Here is a 22,317-nt window from a genome sequence, read left to right as displayed (position 1 = left end):
TGCTAAAAGGAAAATTGTCGAATTTCTAGCAGTATGTGGTTACTAACGCAAATATCTATTACGTAACACCAGAGACCCTTTGGCACAGCTCTCGAGGAAGCATGCACCAATTACAGTGATACTGATACCAACTGACCTCTGACAAGACAGTGAGTAATTGACTTGAGGCACTAATTAAAGCAGTCAGTCGTCAGCACAACAGATACATTATTTGCTAAAGGCTGTCCTGTTGCTGCAAAGAAGTTTGATTAGGCTAGACGCTGTGCTGTTGCTGAAAGGGCAAGGTTATTAAAGTGTCCTGCTATTGAATGGAGTGATTACAGGGCTCGAAACTATCCTGTTGCTTTAGGAAATTGAATTGGCTAAGTGCCCTGCTACTAGAGGGAAAGTGAGGGATGACCTGTTACATCTACCATCAGAGGGCTTCCTACAGCTAGGGAGACTTAAAATGAAAGAATATCTTTCATTTGTCCTGCAGCTAAGGATATTCTGTTAGTCAACGTAACCAAAAACGCTTACTCGTTGCTCACATTACCTACTGACGGACATGGTTTTCAGTAGTGCCTCTGAACTATCTTAAGTATTTGTTTTCCAAAAAGATATATGATTAGCAAGAACGCAAACAGAAGTAAACACGAGTGCCAACTTTGTAAACTATGATGAATAGAAGGAAAATCATTTTTTTTTTCTTATTCCGAATAAGAGCATCGTCAGACTAGACAGTATAAAAGGGTTATGAATATCTACTAAATGATCATATATATATATATATATATATATATATATATATATATATATATATATATATATATATATATATATATATATATATATATATATATATATATATATATATATATATATATATATATATATATATATATATATATATAATTAATGGAAATAATTTATGTATCAAATTATAAGTTTACGCTAATAATGTCAATAATGCACCATTAGTTTATAAGGATTCATTTCGTAATTTCGTGAATGATTAGGATTAATCATTTATGTTTCTTCCATCTACTGTGCCGAAGAAATATTATCATGCATATTTTACTACGCAATCGTCAACTTATATGAAATTGATGTGTAATAAATAGTGATGTATCAAGCATAGTTAACAGGTAATCAGCATTTTGCACACACTCGGATATGTAAAAATGAATTTTACAGTGGATCGGGATAAGACTTGTGTAATTTTTCCTCTCTTAATCACCACTAACTATTCAATCCTCATAACGACCATCCGACCATTTATGACCATTTATTAATAAAAATTTACCACGTTATTCTTTCTCCTGGCCATTTACCTTTAAAAGTAATTCTCATTTCAACACTGAAAACTCATATATGCATTATCAAAGGGCGTCATTCTTCCTTCCATATCCACCAAAAACACAGCAAAATGGCTTTGTCTATCGCCGTCCTCTGCTTGTCCCTCGTCAGGAGTAACATTTTAACTTTGAAAATCTAAATACGGTAAAAACTAAACTTTATAGAAGTGTTTCCAAGAATCAAATGAACTGGAATTTGTCGAAATGTTGAACCCCTTTTACCAAAAGCACAGTTCGCAATTCAGGAAACACCAAATCTAATCCCAAGAATTACATGTTGCAGCACAATCAACCCCATTCATTACCCGGCCATTCTTAATTTATCGGTCCAAAAAACGATGTGTCCACCGGTCAATTTACAACTCACCATAAGCTTACTCGTATCGTCTTCCCTGACCGATCAGTTCCTCACCTTTATATAAAGAGCCCCGTAAATGGCCGTCCTAGGACGCAGTTGATGACGCGTTGTCCACCGACGTAGCCTTTCACTCATTGGATCTCCGGGTATGCTGTTCTTGTTTATCAGCTGCATGCCTACCACCACCACTCCCCAAAGATACTAACTCTACTTTTAAAGGATTTCATATATATATATATATATATATATATATATATATATATATATATATATATATATATATAGTGTTTATAATCTTTTCCTTTTGTTTGATGTGTACGATACAGCTTCCGGGTAATATACCCGCCAATATTCACACAGTTCTTTGTAACATATTCTCAGCTATAATATACGCCAAGTACATTGATATTTTTGAATTTTAACTTTATGCCGTATAAAGATACGAAATGGGACACTAGCGCTGTCACTAGTACTCCCTGTATATATTGCCATCAAATCCTGTATATCAATCATTTCATGAATTCTTATATTGTACTTGGCTGATTCACCATGTACGGTTGGTTATATCATGTTGGTTAATATCTTTCCTTTGCACATGAAAACAAATAGGGTTTGTTTGTGATGCTAAAGTACATGTATTTCAAGATATGTTGGAGCATTACTCTTGTTTCTTCTATATCTAAAATATCAAAGGAATATTACAAAAATCTCCGATGTGGAGCTAAATGAAGCAGCTAAATCCAGAAAGCGGTTGATGGATCTTACATGACAGTAAAGTATAACTAAAGAGCATGTTACATGACATTAGAGAATTTTTTGTTCACATACCTGTGGTGGGCGAAACAGCAGCATGCGCGGCGCCTCCCTGGGTACCTGCAGTCACAGACTCTTGCGGCTGGTGCGGGCGGACTAGGCTTGCCTCTTGTTAATGCAAGGTGAAAGACATGGCTAGAAGGAAGAAATTATCCGGAAGAGAAAAGTAAGGAGTGAGTGAATTTTAGGACGAGAGAAAGAGTGGGATCTTCTTTATACTAACCAGCTTGCTTAAGCTGGAGTTATGCTGGTAGCTGGCCACAGGGAGGTTTGGATTCGCCTGTGTTCTTGTTGTAGTGAGTGCTCATTTTACCTTTTTTTTTATTGCGTAAAGTCCGTTAATAATCTTACATATACAATTTTCAGTGTAGTGGGTCCAGTGCGTCTTGACGTCATCCGACATGTATCACTGTCTTTTAAAGTGTTTTTATGTACGTCTTAATTTGTCTATTTCTAGTGAATTTTCTTTCTAAATTCGTTGTGGCCTAATGAAACAGACTCTGTATCCTTTTAATACCGGAAGAGGCCGAAAAAGCTACCTTTGTCGACATAGACAAATCTTTCGGGATAATCCGTCACCCAAGCAAAAACAACAGACAATAACGGGACATAAATCTCTGGAATGGACTAGTTAATGCTATGACACATGCCTTTTGTATGTCATCATACAAGTGATCAGATAACTTCTCAAGTTAAACTAATCAAACACTAACCTTGCTTAACTCCCATCCAGGACTTTTGCCTCCCAGACATCCAAACCTAACTCGACGGGGAACACGATAGAGCATCAGAACATACGAATTATATGTGAGGGGTCATAGCATTAATGACTGGCTGTGAGGGATTTAGTCCCGACGACTGCCTTGGTCATTCAAGTCGTCTAAGTCAAGATACATCCACCTGTCGAAAAATCCTTAACACCTTCTTTAGGTTATGAAGATGTCTTGAAGCCACATACGCTCTCATATATGACCCTTGTAGCACGACCTGGTCCATTCCGTCACGTTATATCCAATGACTACATGCATATCTCATTACCTGGTGGCATTTGACACCTAGTATGGCATGGTTATATCATGTAGCAGATAGCAAATGTGAAGGCAGTGGACGGAAGATGAAGAAAATTACAAAATACCAAGAATATCGCCATTTCCGTGATGTTAGGTGTCAGGTAGTTCGTCTATTTCCTTTCTGGAGCTGTTTGGAGCACTCTCACATTGTAGGGAATTGACTATGGTATTTATAAACGTTCTGAAACACTAACGCATATCACTTGACATGCAGATAGTATCAAAGCCTTATTCATACTTACATACAGCAGGGTGACTCCAAAAGTCCAAAACTTGAACTTGGTTGGTACTGGCAGTTCCAGGATCTGTAACTCGTTTGAATAGAAGCGTGTTCTTTTCTTCATATTCTTGTGGTTATTCTCTTAATATCTTAAATGAGTATCCGAAAACATGATCTGTTCATAACAAAAGTGATGGTGCGTTCAGGCCATCCGTTCAGTGGTTCAGCTGCTCCCGTGGCTCTTTGTGTCACCTCACCACAGGGCTCCATGGCGTCGTTTTCCTTTAAAACTCTGTATTTACGGAAGTTGCTATTTCGATTCGACATACCCTATGATCCTAATTTCGTTTGTCTGTTCACTCAGAATTCTATTTCACTATATATATATATATATATATATATATATATATATATATATATATATATATATATATATATATATATTGGAAAGGATCACAATTTTGCGCGTGATCAAGATTTTCCTCTGAGTCCAAGGGGATAATGAAACACTTATCGTGTTTAATTTTCCCCGTGGACTCATAGGAATATATATATATATATATATATATATATATATATATATATATATATATATATATATATATATATATATTCACTAGGAAAAGGAAACAGGAGAATCCTGAGAGCTTTGCTTTCGTATATTACCACATCTTAAGAGGACTAGTTACAGATGTAATACACGAAAGCGCTCATGATTCTCGAGCTACCTTATCCAAGTTGTTTCTCCATTTATGAAGTCACACTTGTGATTTTCTGATTATATATATATATATATATATATATATATATATATATATATATATATATATATATATATATATATATATATTTATTTATTTATATACTTAATCGCCGTTTCCCGCGTCAGCGAGGAAGCGCTAGGACACAGACGAAGAAAGACCCTTCCACTTATATACACACATATATACATATATGCACATATACGTACATATACATATATACATAAACATACATATATACACATTTACATATTCATACTTATTAGCCTTCATCCATTTCTGGCGCCATCCTGCCCCACAAGAAACAGCATCGCCACCCTATGCGCCAGCGAAGTAGCACCAGGAAACATCCGCTCACACTCGTCTCTAGCTGGCGTGTGTAATGCACCGAAACCACAGCTCCCTGTCCATATCCAGGCCCCATAGACCTTTCCATGGTTTACCTCACACGTTTCACATGCCCTGGCTCAGTGCACTGACAGTATGTCGACCCTAGGATACCACATCGTTCCAATTTACTCTATTCCGTGCACGCTTTTCACCCTCCTGCATGTTCAGGGCCCAATCATTCAAAATTTTTTTCAGTCCATCTTTCACCTCTAATTTGATCTCCCACTTCTTGTTCCCTCCACCTGACGCATATATCCTCTTTGTCATATATATATATATATATATATATATATATATATATAGCGTCTTAAGAATTCTTACTTAGAAACCTAAATGGTCAACTGGGGCTCACCAGCCGCTCGTTTGGAGCTGCTGGCGGAATGATATTGGATCAAGAATACTACTTGAGTGACCAGATTTATTTATTATATACTATGATCACAAAATTAGTAACTCTGAATGTTGAAACCATGTGGAGGGGCGATAATGGCTGTGTAGTCATGACTCTCAGCAACACATCTTTTACACCAACCAAGCAGTCCTATAATAGCAAAGTAAATATATCCGTAATACTATTCCTACTGATCACATCTGGACAGTGTTGCACTGGTGTCTAGTGTGAAAAATAAAACCTAATCTAATGGAGTACGGTCTTTATGGTTTTGTGATGAAAGTTTTTGATTAAATCTTTATATACCCCTTTCACAAATTCAAGGACAAGTTAATTTAATTCCAGTCTTTTTTCTGCAAGTTTTGATGTTATAAGTATAATAAAAATACTATAAATTCAATATTTTTTATTCACATGTAACTATGGACATTTTTTTCAAGATAAATTAGACTTGGTGAAACGAAAAAATAACAACGAAGTTCGTATCTTTCTCATGACAACAAATACCTTACAAACCAAAAGAATTTATAAAAATTCTTGTATCAGTCGTAGAGAAATTATCATGAGATCTGTGAAAATGCCCTTGTTTATGCCCAAACAAAATAAATTCAGCAAATGATTACGTATTAATGCTTTACATCAGACGTCTGTTACATTGTGTTCACAGACTTAAAGATGCGGGCTTAAGTAATGCTCTATGGAAAAGGAATATATATCGAACCTTTTAATACTTTGACACATTCAGTTTACCTCCTGAAGTTTCGTATAATTAATTGCATGATGAAATTTCTTTCGACATGAGTAAGCGGAGAATTTGTAACTTCCGTACTATGAACAGAAATTCTAATTTCACTATTTCAAAATGATGGGGGACGACGATCGATAAGTTTATTTCAGGAAAGGCGCATACTGTCTGTTCTGAACGTCCACCTCCTTCAAGCGAGGTTCATACTCCTCACCAGTGTGTTCGGCACCCCACCCCCCTCAATAAGTGACACTATACTTCAGCAAGTGGAGTTACACCCCCCCCCCCAAAAAAAAAAGTGGAAAAACAGACGAGTTTTACTGTAGAAATGTATATGTGTCGCCTCTCCTACATAAAATAGCTGCTGTGGGAACACCAGAGCTGACGGAGCGAGGCACGAGCGACCACACTATATCCCAGTTTCTGAGATAACTGTACTACTGTCACATTTATACTAATATGTTTTCTAAAAAAGAAAATATCATACAATGAACTTAAAAGAAAAATTACCTTAATGCCGCAGGCGATTCACAAAATTCAAGTGTTGGCTCTCATGATCTGGATTATCTCCCCCTTCTTTTCTACGGTCGTCAAGTTGACCAGATAATTGTTGTAGGCAAAATATTGTACTGACCTCCATTTCTGACTGCGGCATTGAAAATACCACGGAGGAAACCCTCAAGCTTTTCTCTCAATTTTGTCCAATAAAAAAGGCAATAATCTTAATACTGTACTTTGGATTCTGCGGAAACTTTTCCTACATTATCATGAACATTCGAAGCTTATCCGGCAATATCACCGGAGACTTTATTGTACTTTGATACTTGAACTTTAAATAGAAATTCATTCAAGTCCTGGAACTAAAATGAACGCCATATCAGCGTCTATTTTAATAACGTGAATATTAACCATAAGTTGACATATGCCCTAAATTTGTATATTTTGAACATTCACTTGCACTTTTAACTGACACTAAACCATAAGTAAATAAGTTCAAAATCAACTAAGTAATACTAGCTGCAATAACTTGCCAGTGTAGAGACACGACCAGTGTGGTGGCAGACGCATAATGTGGTAAAGTGGCAGACAGCGACATCCTGCTTCTGGCCACGCCGACACGTCTAGCTACCAAATATCCAATTTATACATGGTTTTTATACACAAATTGAATACATTATAATCAAAATTATTGAGTGAATACATTTTATGTGTGAAATATTAGCGGGAGGTAGTTTTAATAAAGAGCTGCACTGACTAACTCTAGCCTGCAATTGGTCTGACGAGAATAATATATATATAACATTCATAAGTTGTCAAAATAATACCATTCAGAAAGGTTTTAAGAATATGACAACCGCTCATGTTGTGCGGGTATATTCGCTTCAACCGTTTGTATGTTAGAACCTAAACAACCCCGATTTTACACTTTAGTGTGGCATACATTCAATGAAGGTTAAATGTGGAACATTTGTTGCTTGGTTTCCGACCTTGCGCCATAACCGTTGTGACTGGTTAGTATAAGGAGACGAAGTCACGAATTCCATCACACCAAAATCTCCTCCCATATGTAACTGACTTCCGAGAACCTTCATTCCATATACCAAACAATTTTTTTCTAAACATATAGGGTGGTAGGCCACTTGACCCACTAGCCCTTGGTTCACCGGTGAACCATCTAAATCTACTTCGAGTATTCTGTAAGTTGGGCTTTCTGCTTATAAACTACCAAGATCATTAAGGCCGTCAACTTCAACTTACATCCACCAACCGAAAAGTCTATTAACACCTAGAAGTTTTAGGTATATATAATCCTTAAAACCATATACACTCATGCATATGGACAATTTATAATATAAACATACTCGATATTTCAATATCTGCAATGTAGTGATTCTTCATTTTATGGTAGTTTTCAGATTTTTGTCGTAAGTGAGCCTAAATGACACTATATATATATATATATATATATATATATATATATATATATATATATATATATATATATATATATATATGGCAAACTACTATAAAATGTTAGAAAAAAGTGCCATAGAGAGAAAATAGCTTATACTTACAAGTTATCACCAACCGTGTAAAAATTTTCCATCTTAATCATAACAGAGAAAGATATTAAACAAAACGAAAGATATGTCTTTTGGAAAATATAAATTTATATTCGCTTTGTGTTCACATTACTTTCTCTGGAAAATTGCGAGAACCTCAATCTAACTACCATAACGGAGCCTTTAGACCAGCAAGTCAGTCAGGAAGAGGATTACTGAATCATAAACTAAATAAAAAAAAAAGTAGCATCAAAACTCAAAACACTGTGTTTACATCAACGGCAGCCAATCTGAATCTCATATTCGAGATAAATGCAATAAAGTTACTGATTTAGTGGCTGGGTATTATCTTTTTCCTCTCGTTACTTCAATCATACTTTACCACACATAAAATAAATGTAAAATGCAAATAACTGACGCTGAAGAAAGTATCATCCCAAAACAGTGGAGCGAAAGCACTGTGGCAAGACATGTTCACAGGAAAAAATGCGTGACTTTGATAAAAGGCACCGAAGCGCAGAAATACTTGGTAAGCAAGCTGACAGCGTTCCCTGACAACAATGCATAGAAAAAAGAACTGAAAGGATGAGTGCCCGACACCTGCATTAGCTCCGGACCTCACGCACGCTGAGGATCCGGAGGAAAAGACCAATTAATGAAGAAAACTTCAGGAATTGAGTGAGCCCGTAGGGACCAGCAATTTCCCCAGGTTACTTTTTCAGACGGCCATTGCAAGCCGGATAAAACTCTGAAAGTCCTGGGTAGCTCAACCTCGCACAGTAGTTATTCACAAGGACCTTTACTCCAAGTGCACAGCCAAGGTTCTCATATTTCACAGCTGTTAAGTCACAAGGGAACAAAAGACAAGAACAATGAAGGTGCTCAAGACAATAAGAGACCAAGAATAATGAAGGGGTTCAAGGGAACGAGAGACCATAAAATAATGTTCAAGGGAACAAGAGACCAAGAACAACAAAGGCGTTCAAGATGGTGATGGACACCAAACTACCCAAAAATGTTGTTGAAACGGCTGAAAACCTTGCAAGTGGCCCATCAATGCATTTTTTGCCTGTTTGTATTCTTAAAGCAAAGATGTGTTTGACCAGAAATTGGTGATCTTCGATGGTCAACCCTGACTACTAGAATGAATATGTTATCTGATTGCTTCAACATTCGCACAAAATATTGAATTCAATAGATCTGTTACATTTTGGGGGAAAGGAACTAAAACAGCAATTCTAAATGTACATGGATATCGATTTTGTACTACATATGTGACCTTATCGCAGACTGTATGTCTAAAATGTTAATACCTAAACTGCCGGAGATGAAAACCAATTAAATAACATCAAATGTTCATCAAAATAAAAAATTTCTATTGCAAATTTTGTCCAAGAATTCCTTCCTATACATGAAATTAAGAACGATCCATTATGGCATCTGAATCAAATTTTTCAAGCAACATAATCAAATTCAAATATCATTTGGGACACTGCCTATTAAACATATCGCTCATTTAGGTCTGATCAGTAATTTCAAATAGGTACTGAGAATATCAATAGAGACCGCAAGTTTCATCAGACTGGTGGCGTGGCGTGGATAAGGGTGAACATCCTACCTTTGGCGTGTCAGTGGAAGCAGCAGAAGCAGCGACGGTGGGAAGACCTGAGTACCACTGCTTAGCTTCATGTTAATGAAAGCAAGTTCACTGTCGCTGACAATAGTGTGCAGCTGGATGTGTTCACAGTGTGATGTGGGATAGTTCGATATCTGCAGAAGCCTCAGGTAAAAGCTGCTGCAACGCAGTCCACTCAAGCCTAGCCAATCATCGCAAGCTACTTCCAAATATTGTAAAGTTCCGTCAGAAGTTAATTTAAATGCTAGGGATTTTCCATGATGCTCGAGGGAACAAGTGCGAGGATAACCAGAACATTTAACTTGCCAACAAATTTTATAATCAATCACCCTTTATAAATCTGCTTTTTGCCTTTTGTGTAAATCCAATTCTGCAAACTGATTCTCGAGACCAATTTTACTCAATATGTCACATTACTGTCATCCTCACAAGATATAAAAGCTACATGGAAGTCTTTGAAAAGACTTTATGTGGTTCGGTCAAAGAAATGTCATTTCCCTTAATCAGAAACCTTAAGGTGAATTATTGAAAAAAAAAAAAAAAGTAGTTCCCAAGAGCATTTAAAAAACGAAGCCATTATCAAAACTAGTTGATCCTGTTGCTAAGATCTGCCGATGCAAGCGAATAATTCTAAGATTCATTGCAGTTTAACCGAAATCATGTATTTGGCAAGTCTGAGATAGACTGACATTAGTTCTTCTACAATGTAGTATGTATAAATGTTCAGAGGGAAAGTGCAAACAGTAAACTAATGAAATACAGAACTAGATCGGCCTGACTCAGGTGATGTATGGCATATTGCTCGAAACACACTCCTGTCTGTGTCCGTTTGTCAGGTATTTCCTATTAGGAGTTTGAAGACTAGTAAAGATTCTTTTTGCATAATTCACAAAATGTGCTCAAAAGAGCTGCCGAGGATAAAACGAAACGTTACACGAAATAATATAACATAATTCTAAATATCTTTTTTTGAAAGTCTCTAGTTGTTCGCCTGCTTCTAAAAGTCATCATATGCTTCCTGAAAGAAAAACAAAACGTCTAAACTGTAATCTGTCAATCAATACATATTTGACATTTCCGATCTCCTTCCTAAGTAACAGCCATAATGATTTTATTTACATTCGTCTTTGTTTTTTCGTAACGAGTTTTCCAACTGACTGTGACTCCCATAACAACCGCTTTATTACCATGGCTTCATCAGCACACATCATCCTGAACAGTCACATCCATCCAGACTTCAAGCCTACAACCCTAGACTTTCAAGACACGCCATGGCAGCTCCCACAGCCCATCAGTACATAAATGAACACCATCTCATCCTTGTTCTCCAGATTTTAACCTTACACCAGTAACTCAGCCCAAGAGTTACGTGTTAAACATGTTTTACCGACTCCTCTCACTGCTTCTGTTGGATCTTCTGCCGAAGCAAGGAGTGTAGATGGATCGAACGTTTCCCATGAACACCACGATACAACCTGTTCCTAAGTCTCGTACTGCGGTATAAACAAAGTTCCACTCCGATCGAGTCCTTCTTGATAGCTATCTGCTTTATCCTGCCGGTGTGTCTCCTTTTCAAACGTCACGTTCTCCTTCAACTACTGTACAACCATCGTGATTATTTTCAGGTTTCCTATCCTCACTAACAGCAAATTTTAACCTCTATACCAGACATGATTATGCATTAACAGTCGTAATAATATACACCAGTTTTGCTCCAGTGAATGTACGCATCCAGCAGTGACACACGACAATCCTCACATGCTGGCACTTATACTGGTCCCTATCTCCTCTTCCTTCTGCATCTGCTCTCTTGTCTCATCTACACCAGGAGCTATACAGTACTTCACCAGGATCTTTCTCAAGTGATGCATTTCCTGTGTTCAGTGGTAGCAGCTACTTGAACCTTTTCCATATCCAGACGGTACACTCTTCTATCCAATTACCCATGATATTCGATGGAGCTTCAAACTGTATCTTTACTTTCAACTCGGTAAGTAATGGTAACCTTTGACTACTCAGATCTGACATCCAGCTAGGTCACAGTGATGAGCGTGATCTTATAGTTGGCGATAACCACGAGGAATAATGAAACACGGTAAGTCCCAGGTGCATTTTCGTGTGATTAGTACATCGTCCGGGTTATATATATATATATATATATATATATATATATATATATATATATATATATATATATATATATATATTTATATATACAACCTCAGGGCCCCTCTTCCGGGGCTCTTGCAACTTCAAGGCTGCTCTAAATACAATCAGAAGCAGGGGAAATGATGGACCCTTTGGAGCAAGACGGTCTCTCACAAGACATTACGCCCCTTCGGCAAAGTCTTGCGAAGGTGACTTTTCACTCGCGGTGTAACCTCAACCAGGTAGTGTTCGCTAACACCAATATTATATACACACACATTATATATATATATATATATATATATATATATATATATATATATATATATATATATATATATATATATATATATATATAACAAGACTGCGTATATATAAGGATTTATGGAGTACCTGTCTCTATATACTGTTTGACGAAAAAATTCTTGAACACGTTTCCCCAGTATTCCTACGGTCTGCGTAGGCGTCTCCCGACTCGAAGCTTTCGCTTGCGTCTCCTGGTGCCAAGTTGCAGTCGAGGCGCTGAGTCTTCACTCAGGCCTTTAACATCGTATTAGTCAAATTTACTCTCCGTTCTCTCCCTTGTATCTCAGACAATCTGTGTCACCTCCCTGATATCGTGAATGAGTAATAGACGGTGCATGAGACTGAGGTCAGAAGCAATCTCTTTAGCGTAGCTTTTGAATCATGTGAACTGATGCCCTGAGAACTGTCAGCACGACGTATGTAACACAGTGTGCAGGACGTGTTCCGAGGCGGAGGTCCGGACGCCCTGGTTCCTAGATTCCACGCGCGTCATTTTACTTGCCTTTCCCTCCCTTTATAGCCGTGGACCACTGCCCCTCCTCTACGTAAGCTGTCGTTCAAAGCAATCCCAGACTTCTCCACAAGTGTTCTGTTGATATGTCCCTCGGTGTTTGTTCCATATCAACAAACTAATGAAAATATCTGTATCTATGGCAGCAATAACACGTAAAATTCATACGAGTCTCTGAGAAGTTCTTGTCACGCGAGGCGGGCAGTATAAGTCGACTCGTGCAGGGAGGTGATGAACGACTCTGGTGCAGTGTTGACGATGGCGTTCCCATGAGTAGAGTCACGCATTACACCACCACCACTAACCTGTCGATGTCCTCCCGTCCTCAGCGGGCTCTGCCATCTGGCCTCCTTACCCCATTCACTCATGTACACCTAACACACCACCATGTCCTCTACTTCCCCGTATATCTACCTCCCGGTATCGCCACATTTTAGTGTCTTTACCTCCCGACATAGCTTACCTCATGACTGTTCCACAAGATAATAGTTATCCCTTGAGCACATCACTATGACCTTCGGGTATGGTGTCCTTGTCTTTGATCCGATCCTCGAGTCATGTCAAAGGCCATGCCATCATCCCTAAAGGTCGCACGGTCGTGCTCAAGGGGAGTATCGTCACGTTCAAGGCTCGTACCGTCATGGTCCACGGGGTTCCAACCCTCAGTCTAGTGCTTGGCAGCGCGTGCAACATAATGAGTGAATCTTTAAATAACTTGGTAATGATCGTATGCGATACATCCTTTCCAGCTGACCTGTCTTGACAAGGTCCAGCATTACACAGCAGGTATAAACCTGTGAATCACGGAGGAGGCACAAGGTTCAGGCGTATTACGGTTGGTCCTGGTGAGTCACAGGGGAGACACGTGGTTCAGGGATCACAGCTAACTCGTTGGTCACTAGGGTTTAGGCGTAACGGCTGACTCTGAATGACAATGGTTCAGGCGTTACAGCTGACCCTGTTAATCACCAAGGTTCATGCGTTACAGCTGACTCCAGCTTGTCAGTCACTAAGGTTCAGGCGTTACACCTGGCCTGCTACAGATGGTGAGGAACAGGTGTGGTCGACTCGTAGGTTAGCAGCTGAAAGTTACAATGTTGATATAAAGAAGTCCCAGCGGTGAACGACATGAGCTGTGGAAGGTGACGAAGAAATAACACAGCTGATCCATAAGGAAGTTAGAAGCGAAAGAGTTTTATCCCACACACAACAGTCATGCGGTCGTCGCCCCGGCGGATATGGCCCGACACTGACCTCTACGTACAGTCAAAGACAAAAGTCTGTTCCCAGTTTTGTTCGACGATTATTCACATCTGGCTAAACATAATGAAAAGCTTGCCTCCACTACAATTTTGACAGTTGGCAAGCCTGACTATATTGAAACTACACGTCTTGGTTCGGATCCACGTTCAAATAATCCTTTAACCGATGCCATACACTTGTACTAAATTTGTTCATACTGAGAAAAAACTTTTAGATCAACCTAAATTTGAAGATAAATATAAGTAAAAAGTGAGAAATCTCACAATCTTTTTTCTTTCACCTTTATCTCACCGCTCAGAGGTACCAACTGTTCCTGTTATGAGAGGGAGCGCGCGCCAGACATTTCGCTTCCACGAGATGTTTTTCCCTGATCTCAGGAACAGAATTTTGTCTTTCACAGTACACACAATGAGCAGTGTATATATATATATATATATATATATATATATATATATATATATATATATATATATATAACTTCGAGGAAACAATCACCGCAATTCTATAGTTCTGATTTTCTCATACTTTGTTCATATAGAAATTAGTCTAACACCACACCAGCCACACCAAAATTCAGAACGATGGACGTGAAACTAAAATAACACTGTTGGGTTGACACTTACAATGCTGCCACTGTTAACGGGGAGAGTATAAAGATATCTATCAAATATCTAGAGAATTTTATTGTAGAATAAATAGTGAATAGTTTATCAGAAGCACAATATATGAAAACAAACACTTCTTTTCTCTACGGAAAACCTGCACTGTGTTCGCTGGTCGACTGGCCATCCATGACTCAATGAATGCATGAATAACTCGACTTAAAACATAAAATATATAATATATATATATATATTCATATACATTCTCTTCACTACACATCAAAGCAAAAAAGAAAAAAAAAGTAATGATAATAACAAAATAAAATAAAGGTACCCCCAACAGAAACTTATCCGACTACGCGTCACCAACTCTCAGCAATGTTCTAAAATCACGGGGACGAACGTCTCGCAAAGGTTTCAGAATACTGTTCTTGTGACGCACACCCTGCCCCCCTCCCCCCCTCGGGTTTCTTTGGCACATGATGAGACAGAGAAGGAGGAGGTGCTCGGTACGTCCTCACACTGGTAGCCCTACCGCCGCCGACCGATCCACGCTGTGACCCCGCCCTCCCGCCCTTCACGGGGGCCTTATCTGGGTCACTGCCTCTAAAGCAAGTGACTTGAACACCTTTACGTGTATTTTGATCCATTCAAGAGAGTGCCACTTGTACTTCCACGGTCCTGTAAGAGGGAGGGAGTAATCATATTCTTGAGTGAATGTTCCTTCAGACTTGGCCCAAACGAACGCTCATGCAGAGTTCTGAGGACGACAGAACTACCCTTTGGTATGATGGTGCAGCCTTTAACCTGACCGCTATCATGGCCAAGGGTTATACTGTCCTGCTCAAGGGGTTAACCAGGGACCCATGACCAGACAGGAGTCAGAAAAACGGCCGGAGGGTCTTCTGGCGGAGGGAGGTAGGTAGGGCGGGAGGATCGTCCGGTGGAGGGAGGGAGGTAGGGCGGGAATTCGTCTGACCGTCTGGCGGAGGGAGGTAGGTAGGTCGGGAGGATCGTCTGACGGAGGGAGGTAGGTAGGGCGGGAGGTCGTCTGGCGGAGGGAGGTAGGTAGGGCGGGAGGGTCGCCTGGCGGAGGGAGATGGGAAGGGTGGGAGGGCGTGGCGGCGGGTCGGGCGGCACCAGAGCTGCTCGGGCTGCCGGGCTGGCACTGCGCTCCTCTACCATGCCTTGTGCCACAGGCCAATATATTCCAACACTTGACACCAAAACTTCTATTGCTTCTTGTACTCGTAACACATGACTGACACTACTATACCATGGCTGACAACCATGGTAGACCAACCTCCATCCGCCCAAGTATACTCTTTACCCGATGAGCACGATCGTTACCACTCTTTGCCACGATGGTTTTATTCTGGCCAGACCATCATGGGTCAGGCCAGAGGCCAAGCGCATCAAACCCAATGGTTGGAACGGTACGTTCAAAGACTGCATCATCGTGCTCAATGGTCGTAATGTCTTGGTCGAGGGGTTAAACCAGGTACTATCTTGCCAAACACACACACACACTGACACACACACCTCCCTGAAGCATACTTATGCCTACCGTTCCAGCATAAAACACATAGATACAGAAACCCCAGACAAACACTAGAACAAGACACATTTTGTCGTCCTGGCCAACATCGCCAGTGCTGGCGCCTTTACCACGTACTCTCTTCAACACAACACTACATCATACAAAAATATAAATTATAAAAAATATCATTTTGTTATATTGTTGTCTACAATGGATTAAACTGTTTTCAGTGACATAGTAACATATATACAATATATGGAGGACAAAATATTTCTGAATGTTTTAAAAACAAAATTAAAATATAAAAGATAAGAATATAATTATATAAATATATATATAACCCCAGGACACCTTTTCCAGGTTCCTGCAGCTTCAAGGCTGCGCTACAATCTGTAACAAGGAAATGGTGGACTCCTTTGGAGTGAGAAGTTCCTCAACGAGATTGTACTACTTTTCGTCCAGTGACGATGCTACAACGTGGCTGAAGGCAACTTTTCACATGCGGTGTAACCTCATGCAGGCTGAGTCCGGCAACACTTTTAGTACATATATATAAATACAGGCGTATCAGACTCCATCTATGAATGTTTACAACGTGAGCGAAAAGTCACATTTAGTAAGGCTGTATCATCGTCTCTTGACTGAGAATACGCTCTCGTCGAAGAACCTTTCACTCTAATGAGTCAATCATTTCCCCGCTACAGGATGTAACGCAGCCTTAGAGCTGCGGGAACTCGTGGACGAATCCTTGAGAACACACCAGGATCCTTCAAGAAAAGTGTCCTGGGGCAATTATGAATATATAATTACCCCGGGACCTCTCTTTCTGAGAGGGCCTTGGTGTTATCCAGCACTCTTATTCCCAAGGGTTCCTGCTGCTGCTCCAAAGCTGCCTTACGCTCAGCAACAGGAGCAGGATGTACTCCTTTGAAGCGAGAAGGTCTCTGATGAGACCGCACTCATTTTCAAGTGATAATAATAAACAGCTTCACCGCAGGTGGCTTTTACACACGGTGTAACCTTAAGAAGGCAAAGCCTGGGAATATATATATATATATATATATATATATATATATATATATATATATATATATATATATATATATATATATATATAGTTTGAAGGACACCTTTGATTCATCATTGGTTTCTATACTAGAATCACAGGACCGAATACCTAAAAAATTCCGTAGCAAACAAACATTCTGTATTTATTGATCCGGAACTGAAATGTTCAACTACTTACACTAAAATATCTGTCATCTAAACTAAAAGCGTATGTTTTGTTAATGAGAGAGTGTGTGTGTGTGTGTGTGTGTCGAGGTTGGCGTGAGGGGGTGGGTAGGCAAGCCTACACCCTTCCCCCTAAATCCTCCCCAACCACATCAACACCACTAAAACCTACATTATGATTCATTCTATTTACAGTAACTTGTGCACCACAGCGAAGGAGGAGTACTTTTGTGGTGGCGGACTTTAACATCCCTGGAGCCAAGGGGGCCCTCCCTCACACTTCGCATACCTCCCTCTCCTGTGCCAGATCTCAATCCCAGGGACAGTTTGAAATAAAGGATAACGTGAGAAAAAAATAAAAAATATATATATATGTATATGTACATATGAAATTCTTCATTAATGCCCGTGTTCACGTTCATGGCGTGGCCACAGTAGAGACTCCCAGCACCATTTTCTATGACATTGTCTCTGGAAGTGTTTTTAACAGACGATTTACACTTAAGGGCAAATAATTGACCCAAGGAATACAAGTGGCTGGTAAACTGGCGTTGCCTCTGCTGAATCACTTTCTCTTACGTTCCATATCGTTAACAAAAATCAATAAATGAAAACAAAATGCTCACCCAATTTTCTGCAGGACACGCAAACAGATGAGGCAATTCTATACTAAATAATTGGAGCTAAAACACTATCGGCTACTCTTCTAACCTAACACGTACGATTCCCGAACTGAACACAGTATAAAAAGACTTCCCACAGGAATTTACCAGGCACATGATACGTCTCATTCTCTCTCATAAACTTATTTACTCTAATACGAACCAAACTTTTTGATATCTTTCGCTTGTTCACTTACGGTAAAAACACCGGCGTCAGGTACCCTCACTCTGTCAATAACTCTTTCATACGAGAAACACAGACACGTGTCCACAATCATTACACGTTGACCAAAATAAATGGGATGTGCATTTTTCTCGAAATCAAGCATGAATATAGATGATCACATCTTAGCTTATACAGCATACATAAACTATCCTTTGTATTAACGACTAACTCCTCCACAGAAGGGATATATTTACTCATATCAGACATATATATATATATATATATATATATATATATATATATATAATATATATATATATATATATATACATATATATATATATATATATATATATATATATATATATATATATATATATATATATATATATATATATATATATATATATGTATATATATATCATACACTTCTGGCAAGAAAAAGCCCATAAGGCTCAACTCATGACTGGTTCATAAACACGACTGGACAGTTATATAGTTACATTCAAGATAACTGCGCTCAATAAGAATTCTATTCGCATCTTAAGAACTGACTCATCGGATTTCCGTGTATTCACCCGTGAGAACGTAACACGTGGGTCATGTAAGCCACCTCCAGTTACAGGTACCATCACGAAGACCATCCCTCTCATGCCACACCAGCTTCCTCCCAAGGCACCGCCTCCCTACTGGACCAGGCCAACAAAACACACGTACAATTTACTAAATCTTCCTTAATATGTACTCCATATCACTGTACAAAGTTTAATGTTCTCAATCTGTAAACTATGTGGAATAAAGTTTACTTCGCGCATCTCACACAGCAGAGAATTTTACTTACACACAAGTCTCTTAGTTTCTTCCAGCAACATACAGCCTCACACAGTAAACTCACCCTTGTGTAGACCTCAGGTGTACACCACGGGCACAGGAGTTGGCAAGACAGCAACACCAGTAATATGGTGTGTGTGTGCGTGGCACGAGTCTCACACACACACATACACACACACACACACACACACACACACACGCATATACACCGCCCGACACTCACCAGTTTGTTACACCGTCAACTGCTACACATGTGACAGTACTACCAATGTTGACACACTTGCCAGCAGCAGCACTACCAGGCACACAACTACCTGCACAGCTAGGCAGCCTCGGCAGCTCTAAGTGTGACTTCAACAACCATGTACCTACCTTCTTCCAAGAGACAAGCAACAAGAAAAGCACAGATAAAAACACTAATCTCAATCATAAAATTCACTTGTACCATTAGTACGAACTAAAATAACTGGACATACAGATGACTGCCGTCCTTGCTATATAAAAATCTTGTACTCTACTCCACTACGAGGTCGGTGGTGGTGAGGGCGTTTTGGTCCACTCCAGGCCAGCCCACGCCCTTCACCGCACCCGCCCGCACCAGCTCTATCTGGAGACAGACATATCGTGGCTGTGTTGCTGGCTCTGTGCGGGAGGGCGAGCCGGCAGCGCCAGGAGGAAGGCCTGGCTGCGGCTGGGCCTCTCTGGCCGGCGCCGTGGGCGGCACCGGCGACCTGGCCACCTCTACTGGTAGGGCTTTCGGCGGTGTTGCTGCATGCGCTCCAGGGAGGACGGGCGGGTCATGTGCACGCCCGCCGTGAAGTACTCGGAATGGGCCGGAGCGAACACACTTTGGTGGGGCTGGAAAGTGCCAGCAGGGAGCCCCATCCCGGAGGGGGACCAGTAGGAGGTCGGAGCGTAGCCGGACGCTGATGGAGACGGTGAGGTGGTCTGCGTCAGAACCTGAGAAGGAGAGGTGGTGTGGTACGTCACCAGGCCCTCGCTGATGGTCACCTGTGGCTCGAACGCCATAGGCGGCATGGTGGGCAGGTCACGGTGCAGGGGCAGCGGTGAGTCGGCCTGCAGCCGTACCCCCGCCCCTAGCGCCGCCTCCGCCGGTATGCGGGCGTGAATACCAGCAGCAGTCTGTGTCACGGTGAGCGACATGGGTTGGGACGCTACTTGCACGCCCGAGTGTCCGCTGTGAGACACCACCACAGATATGGGCGGGAGCTGCTGTTGAGTGGTAGCAAGGTCCATCACCTCGTCCTGTGGAGCCAAGTCCTTGTCCCGCGCCGCCAGCGCCTCCTGCAAGATGTCTTCTCGCCCCTCTCTTCCACCCTCGCCTCCTGCAGCCAGTGTGGTGGGAGGGGAGGACAACACGGTCATACCTCCTACCTTATCCTTCTTATCTTTCTTCTGCGGCAGCTTCCGGATGGTCACCTCGGACTCGTTGATGTTCGACCCGTTCACCCCGTCCGGCAGCGACGCGATGCCTTTCTTTTTCCGCGGCGTCTTACTCCCCTTACGGCGCGTGCGCTGCTGCACCTGGCGCAGCTCGTCCTCCGTGAGCGGTGTGACCGTGATGGCTTTCAGCTTGCTCTCCAGTACGTTCTTGACGTCGGCCTCGGTGATCTCACCGCGCTTGGCAGCGGGGAGGTGTCGCTTGAACACGTGGCGCCGCAGGTTTCGTGCCTGCTTGATGATGCCCATACACAGCGGACACTTCATGGGCCGGTCCGACGGCGCTGTCGCCTGCACAGCGTTAGCGATCGCCATCAAGGCGGACACATCTGAAAAGAGACGGCGGGCGGGGGTGAAAACGGGGAGAGGCGCCAAGAGGCAGCAGCACACCTACACTACACAACACTACCCAGGGCCTTGCCTCACCACACTACACTGTACCGGAGCAGGAGGGTAGGACCTCACGCTGGGCGCCGCCCACACCACCGGCTCCACGACACAGGTGACACTCACCCAGCACCTCCCGCACCACACACCAATCACGCCTCACACACCACACCCGTACCTGCCACACTCTCGCACCTTCCCTCCTCACTCAAGTTAGGATAAAAAACAACAAATTCGAAATCATTAGAGCCAGTTCCAGCTTTATTCATACGAAAACAGTGTATATATACATTAGATGGGACAAAATATATTTACAAAAACAATGACATGAAATATGATATCACTTTCTATGAAGAGTTTTGTAGGTATCTATTAAGATGAATTGGCACTGATCTACGCTTAGTGAGAATCTTGGGCGCCCTACCATATGCGCTAAAGCTTTAGTAATGAGTGTTAGGCGGGCCGTATGAGGAGTTACTGGAGAATGACCAGGGGTGGGAACTACAGGTGAGGGAGGCCTGGCCTCGCCTACACACCTAAAGGAAACACAGGGGGGCGCTCCTCTACCACAACCCGAGAAAAAACTGTCAGTATAATGTATGGCCACTTATTGTCAGTGTTGTACAAGTGGTGGTACACTGTGGCCAGCCCACCACAACGGCCGGCTGGGGCGGGAGCGAGGCCCCACATTCACTGACCCCAGCACAGAGTCAGCAGGGACATCACGGAGGGCTATGGCTTTATCTTGCGTGAGTGGACGCGGGTGTGAGCACAGCGGGTCTGCAAGTTGGTGTAGACGTGACCGCACACGGCGCATGTGCCCGCCAGGCCCGCCGCGTGCTTCTGGTGGACGTGGCGGGAACGACTCTGCCGGTTGGTGAAGCACTTATCACAGAAGGGGCATAGGTAGGTCTTGGGGCGCAGGACGACGCGCGGGTACCACACGGCGTCCCCGAAGCAGCCGCCGTCGCCGCCGCAGACACCGCCACCTGCAAGAGACACGGCGTCAGGGCGGGTGGCGGCCTCACAGCGTGAGACTCAAGCAAGCAGCAGCAGCAGCAGCCAGGCCGGGACCAGCCAACCGTGGAGGAGGGAGGGTGAGGGAGCTAGGCTAGGCTACGGCATAAGAACCTCATCATCATCATCATCATCATCATGCACAAGGTAAAGTAAACCAAGAGAGGCGACGCTGGGCGTGGCCACACCCCCTGCGTCACACCTCCGCCACACTAACACTTCACACACACACCTGTGTACACCACACCACCACACCCACCGCCAGCACCCGCACCGCGCCACACCAAGGCAGCCAACTTTATCATGCCCGTGAAAAATTCCTTCACTTTTTTTACTACGACGCTGGTCTTTAATTTTCATTGAGCTCATATTAACCTTTAGCGTTAAGACATTCATTAGTGAAATT

The 22,317-nt window shown here is 41.7% G+C and overlaps 1 protein-coding gene across 4 annotated transcripts in view; it reads right to left on the bottom strand.

Annotated features, from left to right (window-relative positions):
* Positions 1-18,654: 18,654 nt before the first annotated feature.
* Positions 18,655-22,317, bottom strand: part of LOC139756326 (uncharacterized) — a 164,852-nt gene continuing 161,189 nt past the window's right edge. For 2 of the 4 annotated variants that reach the window (XM_071675644.1, XM_071675643.1), the window contains exon 7: positions 18,660-20,836. In XM_071675644.1, coding sequence (XP_071531745.1) covers positions 19,788-20,836 — 1,049 coding nt within the window. In that variant the 3' untranslated portion in view covers positions 18,660-19,787. Of the gene's footprint in view, positions 20,837-22,317 lie in introns of all 4 variants that reach the window. The other 2 variants (XM_071675645.1, XM_071675646.1) reach the window with 2 other exon arrangements.

This window comes from Panulirus ornatus, chromosome 21 (genome assembly GCF_036320965.1).
Source record: "Panulirus ornatus isolate Po-2019 chromosome 21, ASM3632096v1, whole genome shotgun sequence".
NCBI lineage: Eukaryota > Metazoa > Arthropoda > Malacostraca > Decapoda > Palinuridae > Panulirus > Panulirus ornatus.
This window is presented reverse-complemented; position numbering and strand designations above follow the sequence as displayed.